General features: G+C 32.4%; 1 protein-coding gene across 1 annotated transcript; it reads left to right on the top strand.

The window, feature by feature from the left end:
- Positions 1–396: 396 nt before the first annotated feature.
- On the top strand, positions 397–16,065 carry Cdc16 (cell division cycle protein 16). The gene is made up of 7 exons (XM_088034974.1): positions 397–560; positions 605–931; positions 980–1,142; positions 7,516–7,962; positions 8,013–8,412; positions 15,438–15,790; positions 15,844–16,065. Exons 1-7 carry the CDS (start codon positions 489–491, stop codon positions 15,999–16,001), a joined length of 1,920 nt encoding a protein of 639 aa, XP_087891100.1. The 5' UTR covers positions 397–488; the 3' UTR covers positions 16,002–16,065.
- Positions 16,066–17,261: the final 1,196 nt, after the last annotated feature.

Here is a 17,261-nt window from a genome sequence, read left to right as displayed (position 1 = left end):
CATCGTACCACAGTTTTTTAACGATGATTTTTTCAAATATGTTGCAAACTTTGACGAAATATTTTTTGTTTGTAGTACAATAAAATTCAGTTTGTCCGAAAAAAATTACAAAATTTTGCAACGTATCATAAAACATCTACGTTATAAAACCATAGTACCTTGTACGGAATGTGGTTTCGGCAATTTTCGTTATAAAAAAAAATAAATAAACGTAATACTAAAAATCTCTTCATTTATATTTCCCGCTTAGCAAAATAGTTTCCCCTACAACCACTTTGTCGCTAGTGTTTTCCCCCTCCTTTTAGTATTGGAGTTTCGTGTCTAAGCCTACGTGGTTTGTGATAGTATACAACCAGTAATACACCAATTGTAAGGTTGGCACTTCTGCTCTGAACTGTCAGCTCGACTGTCAAATGTCAACTCAAACGTCAATTTTAAAGTTTCAGCGGACTAATTCCACAAATAACTGAAAAAGACTTTCGCAAAACATGAAAACAACGACCACCACCACCATAAACGTCGACAATTACCGCAAATTAGTGAAAACCTACCTCGATCTGGTAAGAATCACTCATTAAAATCTTAACCTCAAATTCTCTTCTAGCATTCGTACCAAGCCGCTTTATTCTGGGCCGACAAAGTCGTGACATTAACAGGACACCCCCGAGACATATACTGGTTGGCACAATGCATGTTTCTGTTGAAACAATACCACAGAGCTTCACATCTCCTGAAGTCTCAGAACTTGGATAAAAATTATATTCTTTGTAACTGTCTCACTGTGAAGTGTTTGTTGGAAGCAAACGAACTAAATGAAGCCAAACAAGTTATAGAAGCGATGGATTTAGAGCTGTTTGTGCATAGTACGACGAATCAGGCTCAGTACCCCCCTGGAATTGATTCTATGTTGATTGATGATACTCCAAAGAATGTAAGCGTGGGGTAGTTGTGTACTTTTTTGTAATTTGTGGAGTTGCAGCAAGTCGTCGCGACGGTGTTGTTGCTGAAGGGAAAACTTCTGGAGAGTATGGATAATAGGGGGCCTGCAGCAGAGTGTTACAAGCAGGCGCTGCAGTATGACGTTTATTGCTATGAGGCGTTTGACGCCTTGATAAAGTACCAAATGTTAACTGCAAGTGAAGGTAAAAATAGAACTTACTATGTCTTAGCAGAGGGGAACTAAGGTGGGTTTGAGGCCCCAGGCGCATGAGAATTGTTGGGCTTCTTAAAAAATCTTTTTACATTCACTTTTTGCTGTCTGGGCTTTGTAGTTTCTGTTTAAATTTCAAAATATAATACCTAGTGTTGAAATTTTTCATTTTTTGCATGTACGCACTAGAAAAATAAATTCTAGAAATTTTTACATGCCGCACTAAGCAAAAATGACTTATCTACATAAAAGTTCTAACTGAGATATGGAACTATTTGCGTTTATATTTGGTTCCACTATTTACCTTATGATCTTGTACTTCAAAATCCTAGTATATTTTTTAAAAGCGCTTTAAAATATAACCCTAAACTTGTCATTCAATTATTTCTTTCGGATTAGTTAATTTTGCACTTCAAGCGTTTCTTTGAACAAAATATTCCACATTTACTAAGCACAAATACCTTATCTGCAAATCAAATAATTATTAATATTGTTCTCGATAGTTTAACTTTATTGTCATTATGTCATTAATGATAATTTAACAATTGTACAGGAAATTTATTGGATCAATTCTTGGTGTTGTTGACAAATTATCAAAATTACAATTTATTCCCCAAACACCAAATTTGACAAAAAATGCTGACGCGCGTTTCGATAGCAATGCTATCATCATCAGAGCGATGATTAAACAGTTTAATCATCGCTCTGATGATGATAGCATTGCTATCGAAACGCGCGTCAGCATTTTTGTAATTGTAATTAATTAAAATTGTAATAATTTTTGTAATAATAATTGTAATTTTGATAATTGTACAGGGTCCGGCAACACTTGTGTCCACCCCCAAAATAGTCTTTAATTTTAAAGTTACAATTTTGAAAATTTGCATACGCTCATAGTTGACAAAGCTCTAGAAGCTGACGCAAAAATTTGTTTTTTATTACGGTTTGGTTGGCGTCGCGACGCCTAAGAAGTATAATTTTTAGCGACTTTTGAGTTTTTGCGGAAATATTTGCGAATTCAATTTTTTTTTTTCAACATAACAGTGATACAAATATCTGAGTTTTTATTTTAAATCTAATACAAATTGTGTTTAAAATTTGCGAAAAAAACGCTGTTTTATCAAGTTAGTTTTTAAAATCATGACAGCACAGTGGCAAACTACGTTTACACCAAAATTTCACAAGTCACTTCATTCACTCTTATAAAGGTTAATTTTGATTAACACGGGCATGTTGCACTTGATAGACATCAGAAATTGTTAATTAACATCGACAAAGCGACAATTTCACCAAGTAAGACTTTTGTTACAATCTAAAGCGAGCCAAAGGATAGATGTCATTTGTGACACAAGATGTTGACAGATGGGTGTAAACGTAGTTTCCAACTTTGACGTAATGAAATTGAAAACTAACTTGATAAAACAGCATTTTTTTCTCAAATTTTGGAGACAATTTGCATTGAATCTAAAATAACAACTGAGATATTTTTAACACATTTATATTCAAAAAAATTAAATTAGGGGTTGATATCACAAACCCTTACAATTAAATAAAAATTACATTTTTAAGGCGTCGCGACGCCAAAACTATTGGTGATAAAAAACAAATTTTTGCGTCAGCTTCTAGAGCTTTGTCAACTGTGAGCGTATGCAAATTTTCAAAATTTTATCTTTAAAATTAAAGACGATTTTGGGGGTGGACACAAGTGTTGCCGGACCCTGTATATAAACAAATGAAATCATTTTTTTTAACAAGTTATGAACAAAAAATTAAATTATCTAAATTTGAATCGACCGTTGTTGTAGACAAATTAAGCCTGTTTAAAATCTTTTTTGTATTTAAGTGCTTTGTCTCTCTTTGGAATTTTACCGTTACAATTTATGTAAATATTGAACGAGGATTTAGCTTATTTACTTTAAATAAACTGATAACATTCGTTTATGTAAAAAAAATATTCATTTGTATGTCAATCACTGACGTTTTAGAAGATTTATTCTTATCGCATTTGTTGAAATCCTGTTGATTTAATTTGTACTACTGCAAGTTGCACTTTCTGGCAATTAACTAAGTAAAAAAAGAAGGAAAATAACGCCCAATTCTTATTATTATTATCATAATTTAACATCCAAAACTCTTCATTTATTTCACATTGTTTGTCTTTCCCTACACTATTTCTACAGTTTTTCTTACATTTACATGCGTCTTTGACAGTGCTAAGCTCGCATTGCAGTTTGCTTCTTTTTGTTTCGTTCACTTAAAGATTTGTCGCAACGTCTTCTTTTCCTTAAAATTCCTTTTTTGTGAAATAATTTTTCTTCTCTAGCTTTTTACTTTCCATGTTTTCCTGAATACCACAATCCGTGCTCTCATTGTCGCTCACATACATAAAATGCATCTGCGAACCGATATAATGGAAATGGCACTTTTTGAAGTAATTTTAATTTACCCTGAAACAACTCTGCTTAACTTAATAAATAAACAAACAACAAATCCGTACACAAGTAATTACAGCGTTGTCCAACCAAATGAAAATGACAAATATAAAATTGAATTCTACCAGATAAGTTTTTGTTGCACATGAACTTAGTGAAAATGCAGATAGGTCTTAATTGCTTAGCAAACTTATAAAAACTGCAGATAAGGTATAATTCATAACAGTTTTTTCATTACATAGAATGAATATTCGTAATTTTTTGTTTATTGGAATAATAATACTTGGGTTTAACAGTTTGTATTTATCAAAAACTCCATTTTCCAAAAAAATGTAGATAGTTCATTTTTGCTTAGTACAACAGTATATTGGTAAAAAAATGACAAATTTCAATTTTTTTAAAAGTGTGACACTTTATTTTTGAAAATTTAGTGCTTTAGTAACTAAAGCCCAATAAGTGTACTTTTGATGCAATTAAATTAATAACACTTCTTGTTTCAGTAAAAAGGCATAAAGCATAAAGGACTAAATGCAATTAATTGTGTATAATCGATGGACTAAAAGTAAAAGTAAAAATTTTGGAGATCTAGCTCATTTTGTTAGTACATATAATTTTTCAATTTGTTTTTGTTCCTGTGTTGTTTTAGTTGACAAATCAGTTTGTTAAAAACCCAACTTAATAGCAGAAATATATGTAGACAAATTAAGACAGAATCAGAAAAGAAAAACTTCTAAGGTTGCTTCCGTTTCAGAAAAACCTCTTAAGAATTTTTTTTTGGAATTAGTGATTATGAAATCTGTCTGTTCAAAGTGCAAATTTTATTCGACTTTATAGGCTCTAAATAAGGAAAAAATAATATTGCTACAATGATCGGCAGTATAAGAAAATTGTGTCGACTAAAAGAAACGTTTGCCCATCTCCTTAATATGAATGAAAGTAAAGTCGTTTTGCTTTATTTTGATTTTTTTGTTCGGTAATGCATGCGAAAAAATCGACATTTTAACACTCAATAGATTACAAACTAAAGCATTCTGTCCAAAAGAATTGACAGCAAATTAGACTATAGATTTTGTAATTCTATTTTTTTTCAAACGTCAAAAAAATGACACATTATCTATCTCGATTGTCAAGGTAAAAGTTTCACTATACTATGCTTAAACAGAACACAGCACTTTATATGCTTGGGCTCCACCGTAACTATAAAAATGTTTCCATTGCACTATGCTTCTGCATGAAAATATTTTTTTTAAGTAAAACAGCAATTTTTTATCGTTTGCAAAAAAAAATCGTATATGCCATTCCGAGCAAAAATGGCTTTGTGTGCTTCGCCTGTTAATGTCTTCCTCCCCACATTTGACCGACACACGAACAAGCTCAGCATACAAAGCTTCATTTTTACTCTTGATGACACAAAGTACTATAAATCTCTATCAGATCATCTAGCCAGTTTTCCGTTTTCTTCTCCTTGGATTCCTGCTTTCTCTGCATTGTGTAGAATATTTTTTTAAGATTCTGTTTAATTTTTCTAAATTGTTTAGATTCTTCATTTTTTTCTAGATGTTTTTGTTTCATTTCAATTTTATAGATTGTTTTTTTTTAATTTGCTTTAAATTCTATAAAAACTTTGGGTTTTCGGTTTTCTTATTTTGCTAGATTTTTTTATAATGAATTTTGAATGTTTGAGTCTCAAGATATTGTGTGCAATTCCTAAATTCTGTTTGTGTATTCTATATTCTTTCTAATTTCCTTAAATTTTCTGAATGTTCTTCCAATTTTCTGTACGTATTTTCTATATAATTCTTATTAGACTTTTACATTGTTTTTATATACGAGTCACATTTTCCTCTTGTTTTTGACATAATATTTTAATTTTGCTTGATTTTTTAGATTCTCTTTGGATTTGTTTTCCAAAATAAGAACTTGTACTATTGGCGACACAGAAATGTGAACGATTTTTTTGTTGTCAGGGATTTTTCTCTTATTTTCCATAATGTAAATCAGGCTTTGAGCAGTGGCGTTCTTTTTGATTTTTCTTTAAACATTTTATCTTAGCTATACAACATTTCTTAATCAGCAGGAACTGCTTTTAGCGTGTTTTCTTCTAATTTTGCAATGGCTCTAACTTTTTCGATTACAGTTAAATATCTTAGGCATTTTTAATTATCCTAACTGTCATTGATTGTCATAAATGACAATTTAAAATACGCCTATGATTTAAAGTGAAATTCACGCAAGACAATTTTGCCGTACACACTTGGTTGTCGGCAGTTGTACAGCTTTTCAGATTCTTTGGTTATAAATAGTGAATTTTTCAGTTCTCTGTGCCTTTTTTTTAAATAATTTCTACATTTTTCTTGGATTTTATTTAATTTTGTCTTAATTCTCTTTGCCTTTTTTAGATATTATTTTGATTTTCTCTAGAATATGCATAAATTCTCTGAATTAATCATTCTTCTTAGATTCTCTTTAGTAGTCTGTAAATACATATAGGGTGTTTTTGAAATACACTACCAAACAAAACACGGTAATGGGCGAAGACAAGTAGAATCAATTGACCAAAAATGTAAAAGTTTTTTTGTTTTTGAGATAAAATTGATCGAATATTTGGTCAAAATTTCTGCTGGATTAAAAATTCTAATCTTGATTGCTTAGCAGCAATCATGTTGTTTTAGGTAGATATTTTTAGCAGTTATTGTTAGAAAAATAATAAAAAATAGTTAATTCGATTCCTTACGGCTGCCAAGGATAGTGTTTAATTTTTGGTAGTGTATTTCAAAAACAGCCTGTATGTTTATTACATTTTTTGTTATATTCTATTCAGAATACATATTCGGATATTTTGTAGATCGTTCTTGTTTTCTCTTTAAATTTGTTTTATAGTTTATAGTTTTTTTGTATTTTTTAAATTCGTTTTTTTGGTTCATGTTTGGTTTACTTTAGATATTTTTTATTTCTATTTTTTTTATTTTTTATATCTATACATTTTCTTAAATCTCTGTCTATCAAGTTTTTGGTTTTCTTAACATTTTCTAGATTTTCTTGTGATTTCGGTTCTTTGTTTTTTCTAAAATATTCTCTTTAAATTTTGTCTAAATTTTCTAGGTTGTTTAGATCGTCTGTTTTTTTTCCTAGATAATCTTTTGGTTTCGTTTGAATTTTATAGATTCTTCTTTTTACATTTGCCTTAGATTTTTCTTATCTTATCTTATTATTTTGCTCAAAACTCTACATAATCTTTAGATTCAACTTGCATTTTCTAAATTTACTGTAGAACGTAAAGTTCGTTTTTTTTTAAAAACCACCAACACCGCAAATTTTCCTTGCATTACAACCGGCAACGTTGCCTAGGGAGATTTTTGGTGAGAAAATAATTGTCAAATTTTTTACATTTCTGAAAATTAGGCAGTGTTTCCGTTAAAAACGTGTTTCTTCTACAGCCTGTTGGATTGCAAATCAAAGGATTCAATAGTGAAAAGACTCGGCACAGCCTGGAAGGCCGTTTTGTGTAATCAAATTGTCAATTAGGCAGCTAACCTATTTGATTTTATGACCAAAAAGTCACCATCGACGTTGTTGCCGGTTGTAAATTGCTGGGAGAGTGCGGTGTTGGTGTTTTTTTAATAAAAAAACGGACTTTACGTGCATTCTTTTTGAATGTTTAGAGTTTAAAGATATTTAAGAATTTTAGTTTTCCTAAATTTTCTGAATGCCCTTTTAATTTTCTCTACGTATTCTCTATATTATTCTAATTAGATTTTTCTTTTTTTTACAACTTTTTGTTCAGTTTCTCCAACATAATCTTATAGTTTTGGTTGTTTTTTTTTTACTTTATTTAAATGAGTTGTACTATACTACTATTTCTATTTTTTCCTATTTTTCTCTTTTAGATTCCTTTTATGTTTTGCTTGAATGGCACGTTATCTACTGTTTCAGAAAAAGACCTTCTTAAATCACTGCCTGTGAATCAACAATGCAACCCCGAAGAAGCAGAGATCCTCCTCACACTGTACGAAAGCAAATTGAAGAAGTACCACACACCCACTCCTCCCCAGAAGTTTTCTGAACTCATCTCACTTCCCGGTACTCCCAACGTCATCGTAACCTCAACTTCCATCAGTAGTACACCCAACATCACAAGAAAAAACGACAAGAATTTGATCATCAGCGAACAAATGCAAGTGGAAAGCTCCGAGAAGCTTGCATTGACGAAACTAAAAGACAGCTTAGACATGCAGGTGGCGGAAGCGGAAAGACTGTATTACAACTGTGATTACCAGCAGTGCAGCGAGTTGACTGAAGCAATTCTTAAGGAGGACCTCTACCACAGCGGATGTCTTCCTGTTCATATCGCGTGTCAAGTGGAACTGAAACAAAGCAACAGTCTGTCTTTCGTTACTACTTTTCAGTACTTTTTTCAAGATTTTTTTTAGAGTTGTTCTCTTTGGCGCACAACTTGGTGGACTTGTACCCAAATTTAGCAATCTCTTGGTTTGCGGTTGGGTGTTACTACTACATAATTGGGAAAAGCGACTTCGCACGGCGGTTTCTAGCAAAAGCGACTTGTTTAGACAGGTTGTTTGGTCCGGCGTGGTTGGCTTATGGTCATTCTTTTGCTGTGGAAAATGAGCACGATCAAGCGATGGCGGCGTATTTCAAGGCCTCGCAGTTGATGAGAGGGTGCCATTTGCCTCTGCTTTATATAGGATTGGAATGTGGTTTGACGAATAACATTGAGCTGGCGGAGAAGTTTTTCAAGCAGGCTCAAGGGATCGCACCTGATGATCCTTTTGTCATGCACGAAATGGGAGTTATAGCTTTTCAGACCAAAAAGTGAGTATTATGGGTTTCATATGTGGAAATGTTGTGGTTGAACCAATTTTATTACTTCTACAAATGCAAATTTCAAATTTCTAAAATTGTAAAATGCTGGGAACGTAGAATATCCTGTTTTTGGTAAAATTCAAGTTATAAGCAAAATTTCGAATAAAGTTTAAAGATACGAAATTTGCAAAATTTACAAGTCTGCAGTTGGGAATCATTAATACAGCAAATTCCATATGTCACGGGTGTGACAAAATGACAATTTTTTAATTTATTTTCGACTAAGCATTTTCAAGCAAAAGTATCCTGTTATCAGGTAGGTAACAGTGCTGCAAATTATCTGAATAAAATTTGTTAAGTTACGATTGCAGGTCATAGAGAAACAAATAAATTTTTAGGCGAATTAAACTGAAAATTTTTAGGTCTCAAATGCGGCCTAAAAGTAAGTCTTTTCTGACCGCAAACATTTTTGGCCGATCTATGGTGGCGCCATCTATCCATAGTTTTGCATATTACATCAAGATACCGATATTACCCCCAATTTTATAATTATTTTTGGCCTCATTAATTGTAAACGTCAAATTAACATTTAATTGACATCTTCGGAAACACTAGATTTACAAGCGCCCTGGACGTGTACACACGCCGTGCGGTAAAAATTGCCCAAATTGTCTGCTCTTCAGATGCGTTTATAAATTAAAATCACTTTACCATAATGAAGATTGATCACAAAAGTGGAATTTACCTAAATTATTATCTCAATTAAGACAATATTTCTATTTTTAAAGTCATATTAAAAGTTTTTTTATACAGCGCCATCTTGTGTACTTTTTGTGCACCAACTACAAAATTGACAGAATTGACAGATGATGAAATTTATAAATGTCAGATGTGACAGTTCTCATGAATTTTGAAAAACCCAATTATTTTAATTAAAATTTTTCGGCCAAAAAGTTTAATACAACTCTTGTGCGTTAACCATTTTACAGCGCTCAACTGATTTCGCGCTGTAAAATTTATGTTACCACACGCGACTGTAAATAACTATTGGGTAAAATCAAATTGACAAACTGCTGTAAAGTGCAACAAAGACGTGTTGAATTATTGAAAATGAACATGTCTAGCAATGCTGCTGCAACAACATCAAAAAGCACATTAAACCCAATTTATTCAAATTGTGAAGCTACACATGCCAAAACGGCAAATGTATATAAAAAAAATATGAACTTTTCTGAAGGATTCATAAATATTTACAATTATTCAGTTGTTATAAATTGATTAACTTGTAAAATTAATGATGTCGCCTAAAAAATCTTGTGTGTATCACGGCCAAAAATTGCCATTTTGCCCTCGCCTTCTTTCTGGCCTCGGTACACAAATAACTTTTGTTGGTCACTGGTGTTAAATTAATTGTTTTTAATATCATTTTTCTATTTTTCTGTGAATAACAAAACTATGATTTCTTTTTTTTTTAGTACACAAATACAGCCGCGGACACAAAATCTTAGACGTCATTTTTCTGACGTTTCAAAAATTTGAGTGTAGTCTCTGCATTACTGTCATTGCCATTATTGACGTCTAAAACATCAAAGTATTGACAAGTTGACAATTAAGAATTATCATGACTGAAGTATTTAAAACGGATAAAATTTGAATAGTCTCTTTAGTACGGAGCGGTATGATCTACAGTCAGGTCCTTGCAATATTGGAAATACTGAAAATTTTGAAATTAAAAAATTTTAACAATGCAAAAAATTAAAATTTCTAAATTATTAGTTTGTACTCTTAAAATTAATTTTGTAATCGTATTTAAATGCTAGCAGGCTGTGGATTCACAATATCAAATAGTGCGTAAAAAATTAAAGGAAAATTTACCCAATAATGTGTAAGTTTTAAAAAATTGCATAAGAAATGCAGTTGCATCCTTAACAATAATTAAGAAAATTCGAAACAGTCTTAAAGAATTACGAGTTAGAATTAATCTATGTGCGGAAACAGGTAATGGGTCAGTCAAATAATAGAAATTGGTTAGAGTCAAGGAATAACTTTCATTCCTTTGACATTTTTTGCAAAATTAAAAATTAAAAAGTTCTTCGTTATTTTTTGTTTTTTTCGATTTTAAGTACACAGTTTGATAATATTAAAGTTTTAATTAAAGATTTATTTATTTTAAATTAAGCAAAAAATATTGTTCCTTTGTAATTTTTTTGTAAAATGAAAAATAACGTTTTTTTTCCTCTTGTCAACTCAATCCGGGGACATACTGTATATTCGATTTTTAACAAAATGATATTTCTGCAAGATGTTTTAGTTTTTAATGTGTCAGGTTCATTTCGTGTGGAACTTCTGAATACTAACATTGGTAAAAAGTTTTGAATTTTGCCTTTGAAACTCGTTGTATGAATTTGGACTTTAAGGCCAAAAGACCGAGTTTGCAAAGCTCAGAAACTCAGAAGAAGCTGAAAAGTGAAAAAGAAGTTATGTGTATAACAAACAAAATCTGTTGCTTTATAAAATCTGAAAATGGGTGTTCAAAATTTCAATTTTGTAGCTAAATAACAAGAACGTCTGAAATATTCGAATGTCATGAAAATGTTTGTTATTCTGGATTTGGACCATTTCTTTGAAATTTGACAGATGAAGCTCAAATTCTGTAAATTTGTAAAACTGACGTCAGGGGCTACTAAGACAATAATATAATTAATTAATAAATATATAAAATTCTAAAATACATAAATAATTAATTAATACTAATCACTGTATCGTTTAAATCTGAAATAAAACTTAACAAATATTCTAAAATAGCAAGAATTAATTAAAAAAAACACTTGTAGACAAATTTTCGACGAAATTTGTACTTAAGCAGTGAGAAGTCATTTTTAAAGTAGAATTGCTTCCAGATTTCGAATCCAAAGCCCGTTTTGTTCTGTCAGGTCAGGAAGTATTTGTAAAATAATATAATATGTATAATTACGACGAGATTTGTGGATTTCATGCACATTTCTGCCGATTTCTCTATAATTAACCGTTGAATCTTGTTAAGAACTCACTATTTGATGTGTTTTCACCTCTACTTTGCGGCTGTAGGTCTTAAAATCGTCTGTCTACAGCAGAAATCGTCAATTAGCTTCAAATATAAGTAATTTTTCAGCGAGTTTTGTGGATTTCATGCACATTTCTGCCGATTTTTTCTTTATTAAGTTTATTAAGTGGGTTTTGCTGAAAACTTACTATTCGATGTATTTCGACCTCTACTTAACGAATGTAATCATCAAAACCGCATTAAACAATAATTTTTATCTCGAGCTTCAAAATGCAGTTTGGGTAAGACCTAAAAAAGTTTAAAAGCTTTTTTCTAACACTAATATGTTATACTGTTTCTATGGTGCATAAGAACTCACCCTTTATATTGCTCTTAAAATACGCTTTTTTTTATAAAGTACGTCGTCAATGGCAACGTATCTTATAGAGTTATAAAATACGATTCAAAAATTCACTTTATTCATTTTGCTTACATTTTTCATAAAAGTTAAATGTACAGTAATTGACCGACGTTGTTAGAACTAGCACATTTCTCCCGTAACATCGTTAATGTGTTTTCAGCTTCTTCTGCAAATATTTCATTCACAGTTGCTCTTGTAAAAGCCGTTTCATTCTTAAACTCTCTTCCAGCATATTCTTCTACTTCGACTGCTTCATTCCCAATGGCGCTCGTAGTATTAGATGTTCCATTGCCAAAAACTTGTCTAGCTATCTTTAATCTTTCTCCCAGCGACTCTTCAATATAAGATTCTGCTACTTTTGCAGATTCCCATCCTCCATGTCTCTTCAAGGACCTAATATCTCCCCCTACATTGTAAATTTTATTATATTTTCTGAATAATAAACTGACTACTCACCAGCATTAACAAAAAGAGTTGCCGAAGTGCGGCGAAATCAATGCCCAGTGTAACTCGATGGATTTTCTTGTGAATCGTCGTTCCTTATGGGTTTTAGAATCCGGAATAATGACATTTATTGTGTCACCACAATCATGTACGTCACTGAATTCCATAGCGGCCTATTCGGCTTTTTTACAGGCTCCAGCAACTCCGAAGATCAGTGCAACCTGAACAATTTCATAAAATTTATGTCTAAGTATAATTTATTCCTTACTTTGACAAATAAATATTCCCCTTCATCCGCTTGTTGTAAAAATGTTCTAATTTCCTCTTGTGTCAAGACCTTGGACTTTTTACTGCGATAACCAACATTTAAATTTTTTAAGAAAGGAATAACAGCACCAAACTTGTCAATTTGTATGTTGTCTTTGGCTTTTAGTGTAGCCTTGAGCATGGAATACTCTGGCCATAATGAGGCTGTTGACAACTTTTGCAACTAAAAAGTAAATGTGTTAGTTTTTCAAAAATGTTCCATTTCTATTTACGCACTTACCCTCATATCCAGGAATGCCAAAATGACATCTTCCGTTACTTCCGTGATGCCATTCTTATTTTTCCAGTCATGAAATGAATGATATACTTTCTCGTAGGCGGGTTTTGATTTTGCAGGTAACAAATTGCCCCGTAATTTCTTACCTTTTTCCTTCATTTTTTGAGGAACACTCTCGCACATTTTAACCGATGCAAATTGTTTTTTTCACAATTTGTTTACTGTTACTATAGGAAACCTACCACCGCACCCTTTACCCACCACACTTTGACACATTTTGCTACAACTAAGAATTTTTTAATCAAAGAAGATTTTTCATAAAACAAGCATTAGTGTTAGAAAAAATCTTGAAGACAACTCGTGTTTTATAGTTAAAAAATCTCGTTCTATAAAATCCTCGCTCGCTCCGCTCGCTCGGATTTTAACTACGAACTCGATTTTTAAACTGTCTATGAAACACTAGTTGTCTTAATAGCTATAAGTTGGTTCACTTTATAAAGAAATCAGAAGTCCAAAGTTTTCCGAAATTTTCAAGAAAAAATGATAAATACGGAAATTAGAATTAAGGTTTAAATTGCCAATTGACTGATAACACAGTCGAACAATTTTAGAAAAGTTTCTTGTTACCAAGCATTCTGAAAGTGGTTTCTAAAAGGTAATTTTTTGCTGAAAAACTATCTAAAAAGTCATTATGCCTACGTCGTCAAAAAAAGTCATTAATTTTTTTATTGTCTTCCGAAGACCAAATTATAAACAATATAGTTTATCCTATTTTTTACACATAAAAACGCCCAAAGGCACTTAAACAAATGTTCCACAGATTTATTTTAATAAATGGTTAACCTCTTGAATAATGTGTGTATTTTGAGCTCAAATTCACATTGCCGATTTTGAAAGAATTCTGCGCGACGTAGGAGCGCGGCAACTGCCTTTCTGAAACGGCAATGTGAATTTTTGCGCTCTTATTAATGCACAATAGTTATTTTTTTTAAATTACTATACAAATGTGTTGAAAATATCTCAGTTGTCATTTAAGATTCAATTCAAATTGTGTTTAAAATTTGTGGGAAAAATGCTATTTTATCAAGTTGTTTTCCAAATTCACAACGTCAAAATTAAAATCAACGTTTACACTAAACTATTGTAACAAAAGTCTTACTTTGTAAAATTGTCGCTTTTTCGTTGTTGATTAACGATTTCTAGTATCCAATAAGTAAAACACGCCCGCGTTAATCAAAATTGACTTCCATACGAATAAATGAAGAGACTTTTGAAAATTTTTTAAAACGCAGTTTGCAATTGTTGTTATTCGGGGTTTTGAAAACTAATGGGTCGATTTCAAGTCACTGCGTTAACGCAAATTTGCAACCGTTGCCAAGGTATGAGCAATGTGATTGGCGTTGCTATGTTGCAAATGGGATTTGACGCAAGTCACACTTGAAATCGATCTCTTACTTGACAAAACAGCGTTTTTTTCTTAAAATTTTAAACACAATTTGTATAAGATTAAAAATAAAAATTGATATTTTTATCACAGTTATGTTGAAAAGAATTCGAGAGCATTTCTGCAAAAATTCAAAAAATCTTTAAAAATTACAATTCCTAGGCGTCGCGATGTTAAACAAAAATAGTGATGAAAAGCAAATTTTTGCGACAGATTGTGGAGCTTGATCAACCATCAGCTTATGCAAAATAATAAAATTTTATCTTTGAAATTAGAGACGATTTTGTTGGTGACCATGTGTTCGACGGAAGGCAATAAAAAATTGTTTTTTTTTTGACGACGTGGACATATTATTTTTTTGAAGTGTTTTTTAGCACAAAATTACCTTTCCGACCATGTTAACAGTGTATACAGGGTGTCTCAGAACTCGTGACACGATTGGTCGGAAATTGGGAGAGCTTTTTACTCCACCTCTGGAATGAGCTTCCGGGATTGGTTGTTAATTTTTAATCCTTTCTCGAATACTATTCAACTTAATAAAATTTTTTGCACGATCGGGCGATTTGGTGTATTTACTGAGCATTTAATATTATTGGGAAGTTATGATTACCAACAACTTGATCGGTAAGTAATTACTTACCGACCGTGGGTGGTAATTGGAGCATTTGCGCTAACAATCTTCACACTTTCAATAATATCTGTGCTGGATACCTGAGATTGATTCGAAGTACTCGCTACAATGGCAAGAGCAGAAGTATTAGCTTCATTTCGGAACAAAATTTTGTTTGCAAATTCAATCTTGTTTTGGACGGAATCCTCCACGTAATAAACACAAAATAAAATAAACGCAATTACGTTACAAAATCAATTATTATTAATTATTAGATCGTGCAAAAAACGTAATAAGCATCACGGGCGTTAGGTGTTACTGATTTCGGGTAATATTGGTTGTCTCGGGCGCAAGCGCCCTCGACCTCCAAGCTTATTACCCTCAATCAGTAAAACGCACTATTGTTTTGAAACTTACCATCTGTATTGCTGTCGGCACCCTCCCTTGTTCTCTGGGTCATGAGTTCTGTGGACACCCTGTATGTAGCAAAATTTTACCTTTACCAGGTAATTCTAAACCTGATCACCTAATCAATTCCTGTCATTTTAGCTACAAATCCGCCGAGAAACACTTCCGAGAAGCCCTAGCCCGCATCAAAAAAATCAAAACCAACTTAATTCCAAAACGCTGGGAATCCCTCTTGAACAACTTAGGCCACACCTGTCGTAAACTACAAAAATACGAAGAAGCCCTCGAATTCCACCACCAAGCTCTCTTATTATCCTCTCAGTCGGCGAGCACGTACTCTGCCATCGCGTTCAACCACGCGCTAATGGGCCACACTGAAGAAGCTGTGGATTGGTTTCACAAAGCCTTGGGCTTAAAGAACGACGACTCGTTTTGTACCACCATGTTGAATTACGTCATCGAACAGTTGACTGAAGAAAAAGCGCCTTATCCTGGTGAGTTGGCTGGCAGGGCTGCCAACATTTCAGTTTTGACGGTTTGATTTTAGGTGCACCTGAGCATATTCCGGAATTTTTAAAGGACGTTGCCACAGATGGGGAAGATGGAGAAACGTCTCAAAGTGTGCAGTCGACGCTTGGTGGGAGTGATATGGGAATGAGCATAGAAATTGATATGGCGGACGCTAGTGGAATGATTAGAGAATAAAAATGAGTAGTTATTTGTTAAGGAAGAAAGTTTTTGAAGGAATAAATAAATTTATTGTTCCACAGTGGTGTCAGCTCTTTACAGTGTGAATAAGTTAGATACCTGTAATGAATACATGCCAATTTTGATTAATAGATGGCTTCACAAGCTGCTGACAAAGATATAAAGAAATAGCTGCTAATTTGCAGTGAAACTTACAAAAACAAATTTATTTATAACGTTCATATAATTTAGTAAATGTAACAGTTCTTGTATAACATTTTGCCGGAATTGCAGGAGTTTGGAATTTGCGCGAAATTCTGCGTAATATGAGTTCCAATAACACAAATGCTTTCAAAATAAGTGAAAAATCCACCGGAGAAAGTCTACAGTCATTTTTTTCGAAAATGGTTATCTAAGATTCAAGCTTGAAAAGTTTTATCGGCACTAATTCCATGAAGAAACTTTTTAAATGTGTATTTTACAACATTTTGTCTACGATTGTTCTCCATTTCTAATTTATGAAAACAGATACTATGGTGGACACTGAATCTTGGACAGAAATGTCATTTAATTGTCATAATTTATAAACAGAGCTTTACGGAGGACGTTTGTTTAAAACCAAAATTTTAATTTTTTAATTGTCGTTTTGTCATTTTAGCAATAGTAAAACCACTTGGCTCCAAAACTCTTCACCCATGACCAAGCGTTGTAGCGCAAAACCAAAATCGCTTTCTTGTGGCATCAATTGTTATTGGTCGCAGAAAAACGATTTCAAAATTTATTTTACTTTTGTATTAACGTTAATCATAATGACATTAAAGCTAGGATTTCATCGAGACTTTTTGAAATGACAGGAAAGTACTGTCCAAGATTCAGTGTCCACCATAATACATAAAAATAATTAGAAATAAACTGTCATCAAGTGTAAAAATAAATACACTACCGCTCAAGTAATTGCCCACTTAAAAATATTATCAATTATTTTGCGATTTCGCGGTTATTTCTGCTGATTCTGTGGTAAGCGATAATCATTGCACGCCTAACTTAACTTTCTTTACCATTTCTGTACAAAACTCACTATTTTTTTGAGAAAAACTGGAAGATAAATACACTTCCGCAACCACAAATTAAAAGAGTTTTGTTGTCAAACACCTTCACGATATTAAAAAAAACGATAAACGCTTTTGCTTTTGCATTTATAGGCTAATGGATTGTGAAATAGTATATTATATTATATGAACAATTATGGTAGTCATTATTCACGAGGATGACGTTTGC

Source organism: Gnatocerus cornutus, chromosome 4 (genome assembly GCF_029298725.1).
Source record: "Gnatocerus cornutus isolate USDA-ARS CGAHR chromosome 4, icGnaCorn1.1, whole genome shotgun sequence".
NCBI lineage: Eukaryota > Metazoa > Arthropoda > Insecta > Coleoptera > Tenebrionidae > Gnatocerus > Gnatocerus cornutus.
This window is presented reverse-complemented; position numbering and strand designations above follow the sequence as displayed.

Bases quoted from the DNA above. Each gene is read 5' to 3' on its own strand.
- Cdc16 (XM_088034974.1), top strand. From the start codon at position 489: ATGAAAACAACGACCACCACCACCATAAACGTCGACAATTACCGCAAA. The intron at 1,143-7,515 runs GTAAAAATAGAA...CTACTGTTTCAG, and splicing joins AATGTTAACTGCAAGTGAAG to AAAAAGACCTTCTTAAATCA. The intron at 8,413-15,437 runs GTGAGTATTATG...CTGTCATTTTAG, and splicing joins ATAGCTTTTCAGACCAAAAA to CTACAAATCCGCCGAGAAAC.